Genomic DNA, 24,017 nt, shown 5'->3' with positions numbered 1-24,017 from the left:
TTAACTTGGGCAAGTCATGTCCGTTTTCCCCTCCTGAGCCTATGTTTCCTCCTTTATGGAGCCAGGATTATTCATGCGAGAATGACAGAAGTAATTCTGTACAGTGCCTGATACGATGCAGGAAGCAGTTCTTAACTAAAGCCGCTGCGCTGGGGTTAACGTAGCGAAAGCTTGAAGGAGGTAGCATTCGCTACCAACTAAAGGAGAAAGGACGTGAGCGGTAAGAGATGGTGAGAGCCTGCCTTAGGGGGAGGTGGCCTTTCCGCATGCGCACAGTCTAGGAGACCAGGAGAGCAAAGAGGGGGCGGGGCTAGGTTTCTGAAGGGGTTGCTATGGCACCGAGGGGCCAGGGGAGGTTAACTGAACCCTTAAAACATTTCTCCCTCCCCCACCCGTCACTGCCTAGGCCGAAGGCCATTGTTCCCAGCAAAATGGCGTCGGCAATTTCCCTCCCGGCTAGAGGCCTAAGTAAGGTTGAGGATGGGAATGGGACTGGGGATGAGAAGGAAAACTACAATTCCCAGGGTACACCGCACTTGTCTGCGAGGCGCAAGGCACGTGCCCAGGCCTAGCGGTTACATGCCGTCAAAAATCCGTTTCATATCTTCCCTTTCCCGTCCCCACTTTCGTTGTTGCCCAGCCCCCGCGCGCGCGCACTGCGGTCTTCGGCGGGGGGACATGCCGTGGCCGTTGCCCTCGCAACGTAACCGGGAGACCGGTATTTGTAAATCTGTGCTTCGATTTCTAATCCCGAAGCCGGCAGGTATGGGTCTCGCGAGAAAAGACGGGAGTTGGAAAAAGGGAGTTAGGGGTGGTGGGTGAAAAGGTGCCCGCGGGTACCACATCTCGGCAGAGCTGCTGCATTTAGAGGCTTGCGGATAGCAGAGTGGATGGTGGGTGGCTGGGAAGTAGTGTGTGCTTGGACTTTTGTTTTTTGGAGGGGAAGAAGGTAAAGCAGCCGTAGCAGCCGTAGAGACAGAGCTTTTGAACACAAGGAGGTGTCACGCGTGTCTTTTTGGAAAGGAGAGAAGCCTTTCTCCTGTTCGACGCGCATCCCTCTCTCCCGCTGCGCTGAAGAGGGCGGGGGAGGAGTGCGCTCGCTCTAGTTGGCTAGCCACTCGGCACCTCGCAGCGATAGGGGCTGTTCGGAGTTGGGGCTGCTCCTTAGGCTTTCTCCGCCCCTCCCCCTCTTCTTTCCTCCCCTCCCTTCCCCGCCCCCCTCCACCCCTCTCTCCTCTCCAGAATTCCCTGGCTGGAGTACGCGTGCGCCTGCTCTCCTCCCGGGCGAGCGCGAGCTTGGGCTCCTACCCCGCTCCCCTAACCCCGCCCGCTCTTTACCTACCGGCTGTAGCTGGCCCGGTGGGCTCGCGGGAGACGCTCGCACGCGCACGCGCACACAACGCGGAGCGGAGCTCGAGACGTCGAGGAGGGGAGTAAGAAGCATCGGTGGAGGCGATAGAGGAGGCTGTGTGCGTATCTGTGTGTGTTCTATGGTGTGGCTCGTCGAGGGGCGAGCAGAGGCTTGAAGGAGGGCGAGGGAGAAGGGAAAAGAGTCCGAGTCTGGTGAGGGTCCCGGGCCGGCCGGGGTTCTGGGAGAGAGGGAGGAGGCCGGGGGGGGGGGGGCGTGTCTGGGATCCTGCTGAGAGATGAATGGGCCGGGGATGAATGGAGGGAGGCAGCGGCGGCCAAGAGTCTGTTGAGGAGTAAGCGCCCTAGTGGGGGGCGGCTTGACCGAGGTAGGGTGATTGTCGTCGCCAAGAGGTATGGGACGAAGCCGGGCTTGGGTCTTCGCGGTGTCGGAGTTGCTGTCCGTTTGAGCTAACAGGCGGAGAGGAAAATTCTAAGGGGGGGGGGCGGGGAGTGGAGAAGGGCAGGTTTGGGTTTGAGGTGCGTTTTTTGTCTTCTTTTCTGTTTTTGTTGGGGGTGGCAACTTTGGGAGTTGATGGAAGACTAGGGAATGGGGAAGGTGAGAGGATACATGGGGGGGTTGGTGGACAAAGGACTGAGTGATCATTTTAAGTGAGATTGAGGGTGCTGAAAGAGAAGATCGCTTCAGGTGTGAGAAGTTGAGTTTCATTGGGTAAAGGGGTGGGGGAAAGTGGGTTTAATATAGAGATTTAGTTGATGTGTGAAAGTCGATAGGACTGGATCGGGTGAGAGAATATTATTGTCTGGTTCTATAAGTAGGTTAGGTTCAAGGAGATTGAGAGGTGTTATTTGGCAACGGGTGGTGTTTTCTGTGACTGACAGCTTGAGGATGGGGAGGAAATGGTATGTTTAGGATAAAAGTGGTGAGGTGGCTTCACTGTGCCGAACGAGGTTTTGTTCGACTAGTTAAGAGTGGTGAAACATTTATGGAGTGGGCTGTGGATGGAAATCCAGCACGTGTATATCTTCCTATCTTGGGAGTTGATAGACCCTGTTAAAATGAAATTGAACCCTCAAAACAGATGCGAGTGGTATGGTTATTCCTTCTTAAGAATTACCTTTGACTAAAGCAATTATACGAATAAATAGGCTTTAAGTTGTGAAAGTCTTCTGTGTGGTAGTGATTACATCCAATTTGGGGAGGCATTGTTACCTGTTTTTCATTTACAGTACGTTGTAATACCAGGATAACTTTTGAAGAGATCTCTGTATATGACACAGAGCAGCAGGTGTCTTCTAGACAGTCTCTAACCTTTAGCTTGATGAATTTAAAAATTGCTTAAAGTCAGCAGCCTAAGGGAAGGACACCCTGCATTTAAGGATGGCTAAAATACACTAAAGCTGATTCTGAATGCTGAAGTAATTATACATGATTTTTTTTTGTCATTCTGAATTCACCTTGTTTGAAAATTGGCATTTGCTTTTTGGTGTGAGTTTAAATTATAGCAGATTACTAGGACATTTTGTTCTCTGAATACATTACTTCTGGTAAGGATGCCTGGTGATGGTCTCATTCTGTTCTGGTTCAAGATTAATAGTTTATGGATTTGTAACTTTTCATGGTTACTTTTTACAAACTTTACTGACATATACTCAGTATCTCGGAAATGTTGCAAATTTGAGAACGTTCCCATGCCCCTTTTCTTTTATTCTGCTTTGATGCTGCAAAGAGTGTAATCCTTGTTTTGACTACCCAGAGTTTAAATACAAAAGTAATACTGTATTCATACTTTCTTAGATTAAGATGAATACTTGGTGTATTAAGCGGTAGAGTGGAAGTATTAAAGCACCATGAGAGCCTGGGAATGTTGCACCAATTTTGGCAGGCAAGGTAGCCTCCCTGTCTTGAAGTAGATGTTCCTGGAGTGGAAGAACCTGCAGGTTTTGAGGCTGGAAAGTGTAATCTTGGTCTATCTGGGGAGTGGAATGAGATAAGGCTGGAGTCTTAGTTTGAGGCTGGGGTGAAGGACTACCCTTCAGAATTAGGAGCCTTTGACTATTTAAGAAGGGGAATAACATGAGCAGGTTTTTGGTGTTCATCTCTCTGCCTTTACTTCTGATGCCTCTGCCCCCAACCTGTAATGCTCTCTTTTCCCCGTGCTGTGAATTTGAGCTCATTCTTTTTAGACTAACCTCGGTCATTAGTTATTCCTGAAAGCCTTTCCTGCCCCCGACTTTTTTTCCTTTTCCCAGAATCCTCCACAAAGCTCCATTTGGTGCCCCACTTCAGTGGTCCCATCATACCTTGTACATATTTTTATTACTGTATTTCTGTTGGTAGGCAGGCCGGAAAGTTATTTGCCTTTTTATACTTAAGAGAGAGAATAAAGCACAGAGAGATAAGACCTGCCCTAGTAAGTAAGTGGGGGACCCTGGAATTCTGACTTCTAAACCAACGTTGATCCTCATATCACAAGCCTACATTTGTTGATGTAATTATTCTATAGTGTTTTAGGAGTTAAATTTCTGTAATTTGGACTTTAACTTTCTTCCATAAAGTACAGGAATTTTTCATTAAGGCGTGCATTGGTTAGCTAGTAAGTGATAAAGCCAGTGGTTGCATAGAACCAGGGTAATCAGAAATAAAGAAATGAGAATTGTTCTATTACTATAAGATTTATAGTCAGATAATTTACTTTAAAAAATTAACAGAAGTTCTAAATTTTTGTGTATATGTTTGTGTGTGGGGAGGTTGTGTGTAAGGAAAAAAAAAACCCTTTCTCAGTACCCCATCTTAGTATAAGTAGACCAGTTCTATTTGCAGATATATTTGATTATTTCTTTTGGCTAAAACCCAGAATACTTTCGGGGGGGGGGTTCCCATTTTTTTGTTTGAGATCATAAAGTTTATGGCACTGTTAAGAGATATTTGAAGATTGTAAAGGACGTCTATAAAAGCATGCATTCAGAAATTCCCAAAACTTCAAGAGTAGAATTGATGCCATTTTAAATTATTTTGGTAGAGTTTGTCATGAGATACTTGGTTTAGAAAATGTTGAGGTTGTTACTGCAGTAGTGAGCCTTTAATGCCCCTTTCTTCAGGGATATGTATGTATGTGTATACACACACACACACACACACACACACACACACACATATTTCATTAACAGAAATGAAGTAACATGGTTTTCTGTGTTTTAACCTGGTAACTTTTTATTGTGATAAAATTCACGTAACGTAATGTACCATTTTAGATTGTACAATTCAGTGTCATTAAGTACCTTCATGATGTTGCATATCTAGTTCCAAAACATTTTCATCACCCTAGAAGGAAACCCTGTACCCATTAAACCATGGCTTCCCATTCCCCATTCCTCCCAGCCCCTGGCAACCACTAATATGCCCTCTCTATAGATTTTCCTATTCTGGGTATTTCATATAAATGAAATCATGCATTATATTACCTTATTGTCTGGCTTTTTTCACTTCACATGTTTTTGAGGTTCACTAATGCTGTGGCATGTATCAGTATTTCATTCCTTTTTTAAAAAGTTTATTTTTTTTTAGTAATCTTTATACCCACTGTGGTCTGAAACTCACAACCCTGAGATCAAGAGTTACATGCTCTTCTGATTGAGCCAGCCAGGTGCCCCTATATTGCATTCCCTTTTTATGGTTGAATAATATTCCCTTGTATGGATATACTACATTTTATTTACTCATCAGCTCATAGACATTTGGGATCTTTCTACCTTTTAGCTTTTGTGAATAATGCTGGTATGAATATTTGTGTACACATTTTTGTTTGAAAACCCGTTTTCAGTTTTTTCAGGTGTGCACCCAGAAGTGGAATTATTGGTTCATATGGTCATTCTGTTTAACTTGTTGAGGAACCACTAAACTGTTTTCCACAGTGGCTGCACCATTTTACATTCCCACCAGCAATGTACAAGGTTCCAGTTTCTTTACATCCTCACCAACATTTGTTACTTTCTGGGTTTTTTTTGTTTGTGTGCATTATGGCCATACTAAGTGGGTGTGAAAAGGGATCTTATTGTGATTTTTATTTGTCTTTCTATAATAACTAATGATGTGTAGCATCTTTTCATGTGGCTGTTGGCTATTTGAATTTGTTCTTTGGAGAACTAAGTCTTTTGCCCATTTTTAATTTTTTTAAATGTTGACTTAAGGAGTTTTTAAAGAATACATTCTAAATTCTAGACCCTGATCAGACATATGATTTGCAAATATCTTCTTCTATTCAAAGTTTTCTTTTTTACTTTGTTAATAGTGTCTTTTGATGCACAAAAAATTTGAAATTTGAAGTCCAGTTTATCTATTTTTTTGTTGCTTGTGCTTTCATTGTTATATTTAAGAAACCACTGCCAAACCCAAGACAATGCAGATTTACTCCTATCTCTTCTTTGAAGAGTTTTATTGTTTCAACTTTAATATTGAGGTCTTTGTTCCATTTTGAGTTAATTTTTGTATATAGTATGAGGTAAGGGTCCAGCTATATTTTTTTGTATGTGGATTATCTTGAAGTTTTATAAATTATAAAATAGATAAGGGGGTGGGAGATACAGGCTTCCTGTTATGGAAGTAATAAGTTACAGGGATAAAAGGTACAGCCTAGGGAACATAATTAATGGTATTGTAATAATGTTGTATGGTGACAGATGGTAGCTACACTTGTGGTGAGCATTGCATAATGTATAGACTTGTGGAAACACTATGTTGTTTGCCTGAAACCAATGTAACATTTTGTGTCAACTATACTTCAATAAAAAATACATAATACATGATACTATATATGAAGCTATTTTGTGGCAATATGTAATTATTCTTTGGGCTTTTGTGGAGGAGAAATGTTTCTAAATGCATTTTTGAAGCTCTTTATGAGGCAGTGAGACTTTCATGATCAGGAAACCTCAATATGGCAAGCTAGACAATCTTACGGTAAACTTACATAAGTGTTTTGTTTTCTTTTTTTAAAATAAAGAGTATTATTTTTGTTGTTTATCTAGGGTGAAATCTTTGATTAAAACTAGGGGGGAAAAGCAGGTTTAGTTTATAATTAAGCAGAAATTGGCATTGGATTTATCCTAAGAGCACCCATATCCTATGTGTTATTTGGTTTCTGATTGTGAGCCAGCTTCTTGACCAAAACATATATCAATCAGTACCTTGTGGAGACTTTTTATTTGTAGCTTAGGCCATAATGACCTATACATTGTCCTATTCATTTAGGAATCATGTAAGATTATTTTAGTTCCGTTACTTGTAAAAATGAGAGTTAAAATTTAGCACAGCACAATTTGTTGGTGAATCTTAGCCTCTAGTTAAGTGTAATTAAAATAGAGACGTTATTTTGAATTGTTTTAAACACTAGGGGGTGTGTTTAATAGAAGAATGGGAAATTGGCTTGATTAGCCCTTAGACCGATGGAGTGCTAGTTCAGCTCTGATGATATCCATGCTGCCCAGAGAATGATTTTGTCCTGATGAGCTCCTGTGGCATTTCCATTCATAGTTAGCCTTTGAAGGTTTCTAGCAAGAGGGGAAAAAAAACCCTTGAAGCTCTGTGGTTCATTTACTAAGGAAGCTTTCAAAAAGTCCCGATAACTTACTCTGAAGCTGTTAATCCAAATGAATTTTGGAGTATGACTTACCCAACGTATTTGTAAGGTTCTGCCATTCATTGAACAAATATTTATTGTGTTTCTCCAGTGTGCAGGGTTGGTGTGTTGGGAATAGATGAAAAGGAAGCAAAGCAGGCAATGACCCTGCTCTCTTTGAGGTTACGTTATAGTTGGAGGACAACAGTCAACAAATATATCAGAACATAAATGCTGAGAAGAATGTGTTTTTTGAAGGATTTTATTTTTAAGTAATCTCTTCCCAACATGGGGCTCAAACCCCGAGATCAAGAGTTCCATACTCCACCGACTGAGTCAACCAGGCACCCTGAGAAGACATTTTTTTTAAAGGGTGCTGAGATGTTAGAGAGAAGCCTCTTTAGCTCAGTTGGTTAATTTGGGAGGTTTCTTTGAGGAGGTGACTTTGAACAGAGATCTGAATGTTAAAGAGACCAGCAATTCTTAGTATCCTTTCTGTTAATTGTTATTTTGTTAAATTGTTCATTTATCTCTACTAAACATTTTAGATTTCTTAATATTTTAAATGTGAGTTATGTGCTTTTGTTTCTTTTTTTAAGATTTTATTTATTTATTTGACAGACAGAGATCACAAGTAGGCAGAGAGGCAGGCAGAGAGAGAGGAGGAAGGAGGCTCCCAGCTGAGCAGAGAGCTTGATGTGGGGCTCAATCCCAGGACCCTGGGATCATGACCCGAGCTGAAGGCAGAGACTTTAACCCACTGAGCCACCCAGGCGCCCCTGTACTTTTGTTTCTAAGGGGAAAAAAAAAAACAGGTGCATTCCTTATGAGAAGAGACTGTGTTTCCAAGCGAAAATGTCACTGGGGTAGGAGTCAGCCTAGGTTCTGGTCTTGCTCTCAGTGTAATCTTGTATAAGTCGGTGAGCATCGATTTCCTCATTTGTTACTAAAAAAGCAAAAGCCCTACCTATTTTGCAGGGTTTTTTTTTTTTTGGCTAACTAAGTGAGAAAATATACTTTGTAAATTATACAACGGTATATGAAATACAGTGTATTCTCTTAACATATATTTGGAGTCAAAGTTTCTCAATTGAGAAATGTTTTCCTACCAATTTAAAGCTTTTGTGCCTCTAACCATCTGGTAAATTTTAGCACCAAAGATCTAAACTCATTGATTAATCAGGAGGGGTTGGGTTCTTAGAACGTGGTAGTGTGGTAGAAAGTATGTTGGATTTGGAGCTAGAAAACTGGGGTTCCAGAATTTCCCCTTCACTTACTAGCTTTGTGACTTGGGCAAGATGATAAACTTTTTTGAGCCTTCCTAATTTTCAGAATTCAGGGTAATACTACATAGCTCTCAGGGTTGTTGTTAGGAGTCTTTGAGTTAAGTAGATGAAGTTCTTATGGAAACTATAAACCTTTTTCTGTAAAGGACCAGATTGTCAATATTTTAGGCTTTGTGGACCATGAAGTCTGTTGCAACCACACAGCTCTACTGTTGTAGCAGCCATAGACAATATGTAAATGAATGAGTGTGGCTGTGTTCCAATAAAACTATTTATGAACACTGAAATACAAATTTTGAATAATTTTTCTGTGTCACGAAATACTGTTCTTTTATTTTTTTCCCCAACCATTTAAAAATATAAAAAATTTTCTCAGGTCACCTGCTGCACAGAAACTAGCGGTGAGGTGAGTTTGGCTTGAGGGCTGTATGTAGTTTTGCCACCACTGTTGTAAAGGGTTAGGCAGAATAAAGTGTTAATTAGGGATTTGAGGGTAGATGATTGATAAATATAAATATAAAGCCAAGTGCCCCAATAAATATAAATTGTTTAATTTTGATAATGAAAGAAGATGGAGATGATCTCAACCTCTTTTCTAATTTGAACCCAGGAATTTTTTCACACAAAATGAGCATCTTTAATTGAGGAAATGATCTTGCCAAAGCAAAACTGGATGATGGAAGTGAGGAAGAAGATAGTTTTAGTGTTATAAACTCCCAAGGACTGTAATGTGGTTATGCATTGTATGTATCTCTGCAGTTCAGGGTTGTGTATGTTGTGCATGTGGGTCCATGTTGTATGTGGCCCCATATTTTGAATAAAGAGTGGACTTGGGAGTCCAGTGCCCGAGTTGAATTCTGGCCCTGGTTTCTACTGGCTGTGTGATTTTAGACAAGTTAACTTAATTTTTGGAGCCTAGTTTCCTCATTTGTAAAATGGTAATAAAAATACTATCTATGTCAAGATTTTTGTGGTGATTACATGAGAGAATGCATGAAGGGGCTTACAGTGCTCGGCACAAAGCATTCAGTAAGTGTTAATTGATGATATTTATTTGTATTTATATTGTACATACCGTATTTGTTTTCTTCTTTCAGTTACTTTGAGAAATGATAATATCCTCTTTTTAAAAAAGATTTTATTTATTTATTTGACAGAAAGAGATCACAAGTAGGCGGAGAGACATGCAGAGAGAGAGCGGGGGAAGCAGGCTCCCGCCGAAGAGAGCCCTATGTGGGGCTCGATCCCAGGACCCTGAGATCATGACCTGAGCCAAAAGCAGAGGCTTAACCCACTGAGCCGCCCAGGCACCCCAAGAAATGATAATATCCTTAACTGGTTCTTTTGTACAGGTTATTGATGGACAATTCTGCTTTATAGGATTAAACTAACATTTAAGACCTTAAGTTCCACCTTTACACAATTTTTGCCCTCCAGTGGGTAACTGTTGTTAAGAGTTGACTGTAGGGGTGCCAGGCTGGCTCAGTTGGTAGAGCATGAGACTCTTAATCTCAGGGTTTTAAGTTCCCATGTTGGGTGTAGAGATTACTTAGAAATAAAAAGCTAATTTTTAAAAATCTTTAAAAGAAAGTTGAATGTGAACTTGTACAGTCCTTTTTCTCTGTATTTACATGCATATGCATATGCAAATAAAAAGATTTTATGGCTTGCTCTTTTCCCAGAGAATATGACTTAGGGCTCTTTTAGTGTGTGTGTGTGTATGTACACACACACACACATACACACACACACATATATCTTCACATCATTCTTTTTAATGAATACATAGTGCTTAATACTAATTGCTTCTTAAACCTGCAGGATAAATTAAGAGCATATCTTTTGGGCCTTTTTTATATGCGTTTAAACATAACATGAGTACATTTGAAAACATAATAAGGTTTTGTAGTTTTTTTCCCACATAAATGATACGTTGCATATGCTGTACTATAATTTGTTTTTTTCACTTAATAGTATTTATGTGTAGGAGATTTTTATACATTAGTATATATCCATCTCTCATTTTTTAAACATGCATATTATTACATAGTACAGATGTACCACTGCTTATTTTATCATTCTCTTATACATGGATATTTAAGTTCTTTCAGTATTTTTTGCTATTCCAAACAATGCTTCAGTAAAAACCCTAGTGTGTGTATATTTGTATACATACAAGAATATTTCTCAGGTACATACCAAAAAGTGTAATTGCTGGTGATAAGTATGTATTAAGATACTTGGAATTTGTCAAGGAGTTTGACAAAAGGGTTTGAAAGGGCTCTTCCAGTTTGTCTGCCAAGAGTGCATGAAGTGCTGAATTTCTCATACACTTCTCATATTAAATTGTTTGAATTTGCATGTCCCTGCTTACTAAACAGTCTGAGCCATCTTCCTATCATCCACGTATTGGCCATTTGTATTTCTTACTGATTTTTTTAGTTCTTCATATATTCTAGATATTAATGGTTTGCTATACATGTTGCAAATATTGGCTCCCCGTCTGTTGCTTAGCTTTTTTTTTTTTTTTTAAACCCACCATGGCAAGGGGAGGTTCTTTTTTTAAAAAAAATTTTTTTTTTATTTGACAGACAGAAATCACAAGTAGGCAGAGAGGCAGGCGGGCGGGGGTGGGGGGAGCAGGCTCCCCGCTGAACAGAGAGCCCGATGAGGGGCTTGATCCCAGGGCCCTGGGATCGTGACCTGAGCTGAAGGCAGAGGCTTTAACCCACTGAGCCACCCAGGTGCCCCTGTTGCTTAGCTTTTAACCTTGTTCCTGGTCAGATGGGCAAATGTGTTAGCTTTTTATTAGTGGTCTTTGCATTTTGTCTTTTTATGAAAGCCTTTCTTCAGGTTAGAAATATATTCAGCCATACTTTAAAAAATTAATTAATTTTTCATATTTTCTTTTAATAGTTATATAGTTTTGCTTTTACGTTTAGCTCTTTAACCTATCTGGAATTTATTTTTGTGACTGGTCTGAAGTCAGTCTTTAACATCACCCCCCATGTTATAGATAGCCAGTTGTTCTGACAATGTTTATTATGCTATCTGTTCTGTGCTGAAACTATTATTTAACTTACTATAGCTCTATTATATTACAGTTTTCTTTATATCGGTATTGAATATTTCTTCTTGAGTTTATTCCTAGATGAGTATGTTATAGCTTTGTTGCTCTTATGTAGAAGATAGTGTGTGTGTATTTAAAATCTCAGTGACCTGCCTTCCTCCAGACACCCAGCCCTTCCCTCCCCTTCTGAGTGCTGCCCAACTCCAGTTCCCTCACCTTAGAATAGCTGCTTTTTAATTACATTTTCTAGCTGATTATTGTATAGCAAAGCTATTGATTTCTGTTTGTTGATTTGATCTTTGGCCTTTCTGTTGAGCTCTCTAGTTCCTATTATAATTGTTAGTTGATTTGCTTGGATTTTCTAGATAGATAATCATATAGCCTGCAAGTTTTGAATTTTGTGTTCTACTTTCCAATATTCATACATCTTGTTTTATTTCCTTAAATGGTTGTGGTGATAATTAGAATTCTTGGCTTATTCATGACTTTAATTATTGTTTATGTGAAAGATGCTTAACCTCACTCATAAGGTAAATGCTAATTAAAACCACACTGAGATTCCTTTTTAAAATCTATCAGAGTGTTAAAAGTCAAAATATTTGATAACAGGGACACCTGGGTGGCTCAGTGGGTTAAGCCTCTGCCTTTGGCTCTGGTCATGATCTCAGAGTCCTGGGATCGAGCCCAGCATCAGGCTCTCTGCTCAGCAGGGAGCCTGATTCTCCTCTCTATCTGCCTGCCTCTCTACCTACTTGTGACCTCTCTCTCTGTCAAATAAATAAATAAAATCTTTTAAAAAAATATTTGATGACACCTTTTTTGTTGTAGGTGGGAGTTTGAATTGGTACAATGCCCATGGAATGCAGTTTGGCAGCATTATATAAAGATACACATGTATTATGTGTATTATTCTGGATACATTAGCATACATCAATAAAAGTTAAATACGCAAATTTCTTTTGATCCAATAATATCATTTCAGGAAATACATGTATAAACACACACACATACACACACACATATGTGCAAAATATGCAATGATATTTGTCATAACAAATAACATAGCAAATAATTAAATACTATATGCTATATAGGTTTTAAAAGAATAAGAATAAGGAACTTCTGTGTAGTGACAGGAAAAATATATCAAGTTGTTGTGACTGTAAACAAAAGTTTGGTATAAACTATGCTATTTTTTGTGTAAGGAAGGAAAAAGAGAGCATATATTTGTATTTGCTTATTTGCCTAAGAAATTCCAGAGGGCTACACAATAATCTAATGAGTGGTTACCTGTTGGGGGAGTGGTGGGAACTGAATAGATGGGAAACAGGGTTGGGAGGGAATCTGTGAATTATATACCTCTTTGATTTTTGAGTTTTAGGACTATATTTTTAAAAATTAAATTAAAAATGGTTTCTTAAATTATTTCACCTCCTCCAAGGACATTTTTGTTTCTCTTGATCTTTCTTTTCTGTGTTACAGGTTTTCTCCAAATGGCTGTCTCCTGATTCTGTCCGTATTTAAGAATGAGCTAGTAGAAGGGCCGCTGTGTACAGATATAGGGTTTATAGGGTTGTCAACTGGTAGGCTTTATTTTGGGGTAGGTGGGTGGACAGCTGGCTATTACACTTGGAGTACCCAAGTACCAGAGGGCAAAGAGCTTTGCTCTGGGATGCCCTTGTTCATCCGGGTTTGTTGAATGTGCTATTTTGCGTGCAAGGATTTTTTTTCTTGGTGGAATGGGGAAGAGAGTTCATCAACTGTGTCATAATTCAGACCTTCAGTTAGTCCCTTTTTTTCCAGACTTTTTTTTTTAACTCTGGCACTTTATGGGATCACTTATCTCTGGGGTTTGGCCTTGCAAGTCTTCTCCATCCTGAGTTGGAACCATTTCTCTATATATTTGAGGTTGTAGTATCCTTTGATTTGTGTTACTAGCCAGTTCTTTCCTGTCTGCTCTCTGTCAGAAATTGTTGAAATCTTGTATTTGTTATGCCATTTTCCATTTGTATCCTTGGCTTGTGACTTACACTTTTGTACTTTTTTACCATTGCTTTTCCAGGAAAGTACAAGAGATATAAGTGTTCAGTTCACTTTCTTTTTTTTTTAAAGATTTTATTTATTTATTTGACAGAGATCACAGGTAGGTAGAGGCAGGCAGAGAGAGAGGAAGGGAAGCAGGCTTCCTGTTGAGCAGAGAGCCCGATGCGGGCCTCAAGGCTTTAACCCACTGAGCCACCCAGGTGCCCCTTCAGTTCACCTTCTTGAACCAGAAGCCAACAGTGGTATATGTTAAACTTGGGTAAACTGTAGGCTCCTTGAGGACAAGGACTGACTTTTTTTTTTCTTTTATCCCCAGATCCTGACAGTGCTTGGCACTTGGTAAATGTCTATTGATGCGATATACATATATAAGAGAGAGAGGATTGTTAATGGGAAATTTACCATATAATTCTGACAATTTATTTTAAAAATTTTTATTGAATTATACTTGACATATGGTGTTATATTAATTTTAGGTGTACTGCATAGTAATTTGACAGTTCTATACATTCTGCTGTGCTCACCACAGTAAGTGTAGTTACCATCTGTCACCATACAAAGTTATTACAATATAATCGACTGTATTCGCTATACTGTACTTTTCATCTTATGACTTACTTATTTTAGAACTGGAAGTTTGTATCTCTTAATCACTTGCCCTATTTTGCCTGTCCCCTCACTCCCCTCCCTTGTGGCAACCACCAGTTTGTTCTCTGTATTAGGGAGTTTGTTTCTCTTTGTTGTCTTTTGTTAGTTTTGTTTTTTAGATTCGATGTGTAAGTGAAATCATATGGTATTTGACTTTCTCTATCTGACTTATTTCACGTAGCATACTACCCTCTAGGTCCATTCATGTTATTGTGAATGGAATGATCTCATTCTTTCTTATGGTTGAGCGACATTTCATTTTGTATATATACCACATCTTCTTTATCCATTCATCTATTGATGGACACTTAGGTTGCTTCCACATCTTGGCTTTTGTAAATAATGCTGCAGCAAACATAGGTGAGCATACAACTTTTTGAATTAGTGTTTTTGTTTTCTTCAGGTAAGTACCCAGTAGTGGAATTACTGAATCATGTGGTGCTTCTACTTTTAGGTTTTTTTAAAGACAGGGAAGGGGGAGGAGCAGAAAGAGAGGGAGAGAGATAATCTTAAGCAGGCTCTATGCTTAGCACCGACCCGACATGGGGCTTGAGATCATGACCTGAGCTGAAATTAAGAGTCAGATGCTTTAACTGACTGAGCCACCGAGGCGCCCCTGCCTATTTTTAATTGGATTATTTGTTTTTTTGTGTGTGTTGTATGAGTTCTTGGTATATATCTTGGATATTAACTTCTTATCAAATATGTCATTTGCAAATATTTTCTCCTATTAAGCAGGTTGACTTTATATGCATTCTTTCAATGGCTGGTTCCAAAAGTTGAAGTTCTTAGCCATGGATTAACAAAGTACTGATTTTATGCTGAATTTCTGGTGGATAGAACCATGATAAGCTATGAGGGAAAATTATTTTAAGCTTTTCACTCAAATGCTCCAAGATTATATATCAAACAGATTAAAGGAGTAGATATAGGGTACACATATGTTGAGAGTTTCCCTATAATTTCAGTCTCTTTGGTAGTGCTTTTGTAGTTATCTTTATACATATTCCTAGTTTGTTACCATTTTATGAAAGAAAACAATGGTCATGTAAAAGTTACAACATATAGCTGTTGAACTTAGTAAGAGACTTTAGTTTTGAGGCCTGATTTTTGTGGACTATTTCACTGAGGTATGTTGCTGCATTGCTGAATGTAGAGGAGTTTATTTCCTGGTCACTGAAGCAATGCCAGCTTGGTTTATTACTGGAAAGCTTTAAAAGAATGTGTTATATATTTATCAGCCTTTCTAAGTGAGTCTACTGAAAATCATTTGATGTTTTTTAGAGTATTGTTGAATAGTGCTTTAATATAGCACTGCCCCTAGGGGTTATTAAGAAGTAGAAAATAAAAGCTTCTATTGATTGATTATTATATTATGCCAGGCACTGTGCTAAGTAGTTTATATGTATATTTTCATATCAGTCCTGTGAGATTTCACAAATGAAATCAAGAATGAATGAGGTAAAGTAATGGGCCCCAAATCTCCTTTGAGGAATGAGAGGCAGAACCAAGATTTGATTCCAGGTTTCTCCCACTCCAAAGCCTGTGTTCTGAACCCCTGTTTTATGGACAAGAAGCTAATGGATCCATGATGGGAAGACCTTAGATATTCTATGCTTAGTGTGGTTCTTGGCCTAGTTTTAAAAAGATTTGTTTTTCTTATTTGTTGTGTTTGTGTTTGTTATTTGTTGTTTATTAATTATTGATGTCAGGACTTTCCCATTCAGAGCGGTGATTCTCAACTTGGAGGCCAGGCTGAAGATAAAGAAAGTAGACAAAATTGAGTGGGGGAGGATAGAGAATATAATTATAGAAAGGCATATTTGGTATTATTGCTTAGATTTTAGTCAAAATGTTTTAAGATTCTTAAGAGAGACATCATATTTTATTGAGATATAATTTACATCCCATAAAATTCACCAATATAAATGTAAATGATTTTTAGTAAGTTTATGGAATTGTGTAACCTTGATTATAGTCTAATTTTAGAACTTTTCCATCACCCCCGAAGATTCTTTAGGCCATTTTGCAGTTAGTCCTGTTCTTATATACTTCAGCCCCAGGTGACAACTTATTTATTTTCTCATTCTATAGATTTACATATTCTAGACTTTTCATAGAAATGGAACCATATGGCGTGTTGTCTTTTCCTCTGGCTTCTTTCACTTAGCAAAATGTTTTCAAGGTTTATCCTTGTTGTAACATATATCCGTAACTCATTCCTTTGCATTGCCAAATAGTATTCTATTGTATGGTTATAACACATTTTGTTTATCCATCAGTTGACAGACATTTGGATTGTTTCTACCTTTTGGCTATTGTGAATAGCGTGGACGTATGTTTTCATTTCTCTTGGGAAGATGGTGTCATACAGTTACTCAATGCTTAATTTGTTGAGGAACTGCTAGACTGTGTTCTGGAGCAGCTGCACCATTCTACGTTCCCTCCAGCAATGTATAAGGGGTCCATTTCTCCACATCCTTACCAACACTTGTTATTGTTTGTCTTTTTTTTTTTTTAAGATTTATTTATTTGACAGAGATCACAAGTAGGCAGAGAGAGGGGGGAAGCAGGCTCCCTGCCGAGCAGAGAGCCCCATGCGGGGCTCGATCCCAGGACCCTGAGATCATGACCTGAGCCAAAGGCAGCGGCTTAATCCACTGAGCCACCCAGGTGCCCCTGTTTGTCTTTTTTTATCATAGCCATCTTCATGGGTATGAAGTAATATTTCATTTGTGGTTTTGAGTTGCATTTCTCTAAGGAGTAATGATGTGTAACATCTTTTTGTGTGTTTATTGGCTATTTGTATATCTTTTTAATTTAATTTATTTTTTTTAAAGATTTTTATTTATTTATTTGGCAGAGAGATCACAAGTAGGCAGAGAGGCAGGCAGAGAGAGAGAGAGAGAGAGAAGCAGGCTCCCTGCCGAGCAGAGAGCCTGATGCAGGGCTCGATCCCAAGACCCTGAGATCATGACCTAGGCAGAAGGCAGAGGCTTAACCCACTGAGCCGCCCAGGGCCCCTGTGTATCCTTTTTTTAAAGATTTTATTTATTTATTTGACAGAGAGAGATCACAAGTAGGCAGAGAGGCAGGCGGGGGTGGGGGAAGCATGCTTTCCATGGAGTAGAGAGCCTGATATGGGGCTCGAACCTGGGACCCTGAGATCATGACTTGAGCCAGAGGCAGAGGCTTAACCCACTGAGCCAGCCACCCAGGTGCCCCTGTATATCTTATTTAGAGAAATGTCTATTCAGATTTTGAGCCCATTGGATTATTTATCTTTTCATTATTGAGTTATAAGAATTCCTTTATAGGAATGCCTGAGTGGCTCAGTCAGTTAAGTATCTGCCTTCAGCTCAGGTCATAATCCCAGGGTCCTGGGGTAGAGTCCCTCATCTGGCTCCTTGCTCAGGCCTTGCTCAGCGGAGATCCTGCTTCTTCCTCTGCCCACTGCTTCCTGTGTTGTTGCATGCTCACTCGCACTCTCTCTCTCTCTCCCTCCCACTCTCCCTCTGATGAACGAATAAAATCTTAAAGAAAAAAAAAAACAAATTCCCTATATATTCTGAGTACCGGTCCCTTATAAGATATGTCATTTGCACATATTTTCAGTCAGTCCTTTTGCTTTTCACCTTCTTGATGGCATTCATTGAAGCACAAAAGTTCTAAATTTTGATGAGGTCCATCTTCTCAATTTTCTCTTTGTCACCTGTATTTTTGTTATTTTATCTGGGAAATCATTGCTTAACCCAAAGTCACTAAGATTCACTTCAGTGTTTTGTTTTTTTTGTTTGTTTGTTTTTTAGTGCTTTAGAGTTTTAGCTGCTATATTAGGTCTTTGATCCACTTTGACTTCATTTTTTTATGGTGTGAGGTAGGAGTTCAACTTTATCTTTTATATGTCGATACATCCAATTGTCCTAGCACCTTTTGTTGAAAGACTGCTCTTTTCCCATTTAGTGGTCTTGGCCTCTTATTTGAAAATCGATTGACCATAAATGTTAAGGTTGACATCTCGACTCTTGATTCTATTCCACTGATCTAAAATTGACTCTTGATGATGTGAGGATTAGGGGCACCAACCCCTTTGCAGTTGAAAATCTGCATATAACTTTTGGTTCTCTAAAAACTTTGTAGTAATAGTGTACCAAAGCTTTACCAATAACATAAACAATTGATTAGCACATATTGTATATGTTATATATATTGTATACTGTATTCTTACAATAAAGTAAGCTATGAAAAAAATGTTATTAAGAAAATCAAGAGGCTATGATGAGTGCTGTGAAGTGTAAACCTGGCGATTCACAGACCTGTACCTCTGAGGCTAATAATACATTATATGTTAATAAAAAAAAAAAAGAAAATCAAGAGGAAGCAAATTCACAGTACTCTATCGTAAAATATCCATGTATAAGTGGATCTGCACAGTTCAAACCCATGTTATTCAAGGGTCAGTTATATAGATCTCCTTTTTCTATTGTTCATTTCTAATTTAATTCTTTTGTGGTAGGAGAGCATACTTTGATTTCAATCCTCTTAAATTTATTGAGATTTATTGTAAAGTATGTGATTTGCTCTGGGGATTTTTCGCATGTGTGTTTGAAAAGAATGTACATTTTGCTCTTATTAGGAGTGTTCTATAGATGGCAGTTGGGTTAAGTTGGTTGGTTGTATTGACCAAGTTTTCCAGATTCTTTGTGCTTTTCTGTCTAGTTGTTCTCTCCATCACTGAGAATGGGGTATTAAAGTACTCTGCTGTTGTTATTGAATTGTTTATTTCTTTCCAGTTTTCTCATACTTAAAAAATATCCTTCTTTGTTTCTAGGAACATTTTTGTTTTGGGTTGCTTTTTTAGAATTTAGAAGACTGGGGGACACTCATTTGCCCATTCCCCTTAATTGTTTCTTCTTATCCTTATAGTTTAGGAAACCAGGTGACCAAACGTGTTAGAATTACTATACCAGAGCAACACTACTATTTTTATATCAGAATTCTGAGTAAGATTTATATTTTTCTTATTCTTTTTTTAAGAGTTTATTTATTTATTTGTCAGAGACACAGAGAGCAAGCACAAGTGGGCGGCGGTGGGACAGGGATAGGCAGAGGCAGAAGAAGAAGCAGGCTCCCTGCTGAGCAAGGAGCCCATGCCCGGAGTAGATCTCGGGACTCTGGGATCATGCCTGAGCCAAAGGTAGATGCTTAACAACTGAGCCACCCAGGCTTCCCAAGATTTAATTTTTAAAAAGAAGTTATGCAGTTAAAAATGTTTGAAGGCTTTTTCCAACTTAAATTCTCCAATTTTACGTATTTTTGTCTGCTTAGAGGTCTTTTTATCTTACTTATGGATCTCTGTTCTTGAGGTTTCTGGATAAGTGACCTTTAGTGAAGTAAAGTGAGTAATACTCTTCTTTCTTAAGAATATCCTACCTAAAATGTTTATATTTGGAGAATGTGAGTGAAGGGTATATTGGATTCTTTGTATATTCTTGCAGGGTTTTTTTTTTTTTTTTTCCAAGTCTAAAATTATGTTAGAATAAGTTAAAGAAAAAAAAAAATCTCTGCCTCAGTGAGGCATTGTTAGATACTTTTTCTCACTGGGCAGGCAATACTGGTCTTAGTAGATGACTTTTAAAGTGTATTGATTTGGCAGTGTAACCTCACAGAACACTTCTTAGCTTCGGTATTAACATAGTTACTTCCTAGTCCTGTCATTTGATAGACACATTTCTGGGAATTTTTATAGGCCTTTCTTTTGCCTCACAACCATATTCACTTAGATATAAATCTTGCATTTAGTATTTGTTTAACATGTCTTGAGTCTGTCCCTCTTGCCACTGTTTTCACTGAAACCTTAGCATCTCTTTCCTGGATTGTGGCAGTAGCTCTCTAACTGGTCTCCTTGTTTTACATTGTATGGCATAGAAATCCTTAGTAACTATCTGCCTCTCTATCCTCATCTACGTTCTTCTAATAAGTGAGTAAACTATTATTCATGGTACCACTTATATGCACTTATTCCATACTGTTTTATGACTTTGCTTGTGATCGTCTCTTTGCTTGAACCGGCTAATTTTCTTTCTTTAAAACTCAGTTTGGGGATCTTTCCCAGGAAACCTTTCTTAGAGTATCTGACTTCAGGTTTTTGCATGTAGATATACAATAGTCCTAGCACTGTTTGTTGAAAAGACTGTTCTTTATTGAATTTTCTTGGCACCCTTGTTGAAAATTAATCAACTATGAATATGTCGGGTTTTTTCTGGAGTGTTTATTTATACTCCATTTATCTGTACCTTCTTATGCCAGCATCACACTGTCTTAATATTATAGCTTTGTAGTAGGTTTTAAAATTGGAAAGGGTGAGTCTTCCAACTTTGTTCTTTTTCAAAATGGTTTTGGTTTTGGCTCTTCTGGGTCCCTTGTAGTTCTGTATGAATTTTAGGATCAGCTGGTGAATTTCTGCAAAGAAACCAGCTGGAATTTTGATAGGAATTGTGTCAAATGTGTAGAACAATTTGGGGTATTTCTCCTCATTTTGTTTTAGTTCAGGGTTGGTTTTCTTCAGTTTTTCAAATTTGGTATTTCTGTGTATGCTTCATTTGGCATAACAAATTGTGCCTTTTGAGGCATATAACATGATAATGGGTATATAAGCTTAACTTTGTGATGCATGTTTGTGGTGGGAAGGGCAGAATTTTCTTACTGGTGGTTTCACCACTTTTGAAAAAATGGTTTTTCCTTATGAATCCACATATTTCCACACATTCATTGTGGAAAGTTTTAGAAAATACAAGAAAGCAGAAAGAAAGTTCATAATTCCACCATTCAGAGTTCATATAGTGTGTACATATGTGTATGGAAGCTTGTTGTATATATTTCTTTTTTCATTTATCCATATAACATATAGGTAATGTTTTTTCATCTCACTAAAAACTGCGGTGTTTTTCTTTTTCTTTTTTTTTTTTTTATATTTTTGTTTTTTAAGTAGGCTCAATGGCCAGCTTGGGGCTTGAACTCATGATCAAGAGCTCTATGCTTTACTGACTGAGCCAGCCAGTCACACCAAACTTTAGTGTTTCTTAATGCTGTGTCACATCTCATTTTGATATTTAACTAAACTTCTATTAGGCTTATGTTTAGGATAGTTTTTTTTTTAAGATTTTATTTATTTATTTGACAGAGAGATATCACAACTAGGCAGAGAGGCAGGCAGAGAGAGAGGAGGAAGTGGGCTCCCTGCGGAGCAGAGAGCCCGATGCGGGGCTCGATCCCAGGTTCCTGGGATCATGACCTGAGCCGAAGGCAGCCACTTAATGACTGAGCCACTCAGGCGCCCCTAGGATAGTTTTTCCAAATTATAAGTGCTATAGTTAAATCTTTGCCCAGATTCTTGACTATTTTCTAAGGCAAGTTCCTATAAGTGGAATTGCTGGTTCAAGAGGATGCATATTTTTAAGTCTTTTTTTGGCCATTTTTTTAGTATAGTGTGTTAATATTTGAAAGCCATTTCTTTATGTTAATATTTGAGGGTAAGTTCATTAACAAGTATTTACATTATTTGGAACTACCATTAGGTATTCATATAGCATTATTCACTGTGGTTATTAAAAGGATAAAAAAAGGGCAAAAACAAAAAACCAATCCATTGACCAGATGAATAGAAAAACAAAATGTGGTATATCCACACAATGAAATATTGTTGAGCCTTAAAAAGGAATGCAATTCTGATACATGCTACAACATGAGTGAACTTTAAGCATTATGTGAGGAGAAATAAGCCAGACACAAAAGGACAAATATTGTATGATTCCACTTATATAAAGTACCTAGAATAAGCAAGTTCATAGGGACAGAAAGTAGTATAGAGAGAACCACAGGCTGGGGAGATGGGGAGTTTAACGGATATAGAATTTCAGTTTGGAATGATGAAAATGTTCTGGAAATGGGTAGTGGTAGTGATTGTACAACATTGTGAATATACTTAATGCCAATGAATTGTACGCTGAAAAATGGTTAAATGGCAAATTTGATATTAAGTATATTTTACCACAATAAAAATACTGCAATTGGAATAATTTCAGAATTTTAGATAAAAATCACTCACTGAGAAATTATGTGCTTATTTTACTTATTGTGTATTACCTTGTAGCTAAGTGAGCTCAGGTTTTGAATATTTGTTTTAAATATGATGGGTTGATAGCTGGTGCCAAGAACTAAGTTCCTCATAGACATTCATGCAGTATGAGGATTTATTGAGCTCTGTATGCTAGGTAGTCTGCTAGGCACTGAGGACTACAGTGGTAAACAAGATAAGACACAGTCCCTAGAGTCTCCTGGTTGCTAAGATTGGACAGAAAAAGAGCAAACTTCTTATTAAGAAAAAAAGGGATTAAACAATCAGGTGACTTATTTTCTCCTTAATGATTTCCTTTGTGGGGTGATTTTAAAATATCCTTTTCCCCCCCCTTCAGGTTGCTATGGAGACATATGACTAAATAAACGGAAGTCCATTCTGATAATTCTGATACCTGAGATGTAACTGGACTAAAGAGTGGAACAGGAAAAATTTTAGTGCCAACCTCAATTACAATGGCTACTGATTCAGGAGAGCCAGCTAGCACAGAAGATTCTGAGAAACCTGATGGAGTTTCATTGGAAGACAGAGCTCCTCAGCTTGCAGCAACTTTGACAGTGGAAGCTAGACTAAAAGAAAAAAATAGTACCTTCTCTGCTTCTGGGGAAACTACAGAAAGGAAGAGATTCTTCCGAAAGAGTGTTGAGATGATGGAAGATGATAAAGTTCCTGCATCTTCCTCCAAAGATGAGAGAATGAAGACCACAACCAATATTCCAAGAGTAGAAAAACTTCCTACAAATGTGCTAGGAGGTGGACAAGAAGTTAAATATGAACAGTGTTCAAAGGCAACTTCAGAGTCCTCAAAAGATTGTCTCAAGGAGAAAAGTGAAAAGGAAATGGAAGAAGAAGCAGAAATGAAGGCTGTAGCTACTTCTCCTAGTGGGAGGTTCCTGAAATTTGACATTGAGCTGGGAAGAGGAGCATTTAAAACAGTGTATAAAGGATTGGACACTGAAACATGGGTTGAGGTTGCTTGGTGCGAGCTGCAGGTGGGTATATAATCTTCTTGGTCTTAATAAATTCCAGTTTTAGCAGGCCTGGCCTTCTGAGGGGTCCAGGGTTAATACATACCATGGATTAAAATAAAATGAAAGCCTTGTCCACTACCTTCCTGAAATTATGCTCTTTTCCTAGATCCTCTTAGGCGCTCATGGCAGCCTTTTTTAGCTCCTGTTTTTTCCCTCCTGTTTTAAAGGGGGAAAATTTATCAGTCTTTTCTTTGGAAAAATGTTCTCAATTTGGGAATGTTGGGAAATCCCCAAAACTCTTGAAGTCTCATTTTGAAAACTTTTAGTAAGTTTTAGTTAGTTGCATTATTAGTTAGTTGATTGTTCTACTAAGTATTTGGGAGTGTGATACATCAGGGATATATTTAGCACAATACCTCCCTTTTTTCTTTTACTTTAAGCAAATTTTTCGGGGTTCGTATGGTGTTTTTCAGAACAGAAAATATTATGCTTGATTCTTTGATGACTTCTGTTAATATAGACTTGTCCATGCTTTAAATTTACCTCAAAGAGGATCTCTGGAAGAAATAATCACCAGAACCTACTGAGGTTAGTCAACTGGAATGTGTTTAGAAAGGAGAAATGAAAACAACAGGAGACTGAATTTCCTCAGTATTTGGTTCCATATTTATGTGGTACTTTTAACTAATGAAGGACTAAATGGGGACAGGACATCATAGAAGGGGTTATAGTAAGAATAGTTTTAGACAGATATAGTTCAAATATAGAGAAAACCTTTGTGACCTCAGTCAGCCCATGGAAAATGTCACTGTTCACATGAGATGCTTAAAATTAATATTGAGTAGAGCAAGTCACTTATTACAGGTTTTTGTTGTT

General features: G+C 38.3%; 1 protein-coding gene across 3 annotated transcripts in view; it reads left to right on the top strand.

Annotated features, from left to right (window-relative positions):
* The first annotated feature begins 685 nt into the window (after positions 1-685).
* WNK3 (WNK lysine deficient protein kinase 3) overlaps positions 686-24,017 on the top strand; it is a 157,738-nt gene continuing 134,406 nt past the window's right edge. For 2 of the 3 annotated variants that reach the window (XM_045994706.1, XM_045994704.1), the window contains exons 1-2: positions 1,360-1,469; positions 22,508-23,162. In XM_045994706.1, the coding sequence (XP_045850662.1) occupies positions 22,626-23,162 (537 nt within the window). In that variant the 5' untranslated portion in view covers positions 1,360-1,469; positions 22,508-22,625. Of the gene's footprint in view, positions 764-1,359; positions 1,470-22,507; positions 23,163-24,017 lie in introns of those variants that run through there. The other variant, XM_045994705.1, reaches the window with a different exon arrangement.

Source organism: Meles meles, chromosome X (assembly GCF_922984935.1).
Source record: "Meles meles chromosome X, mMelMel3.1 paternal haplotype, whole genome shotgun sequence".
In the NCBI taxonomy this organism is placed as follows: domain Eukaryota; kingdom Metazoa; phylum Chordata; class Mammalia; order Carnivora; family Mustelidae; genus Meles; species Meles meles.
The sequence above is the reverse complement of the archived record's forward strand: the minus strand, read 5'-3'. Positions and strand labels throughout refer to the sequence as shown.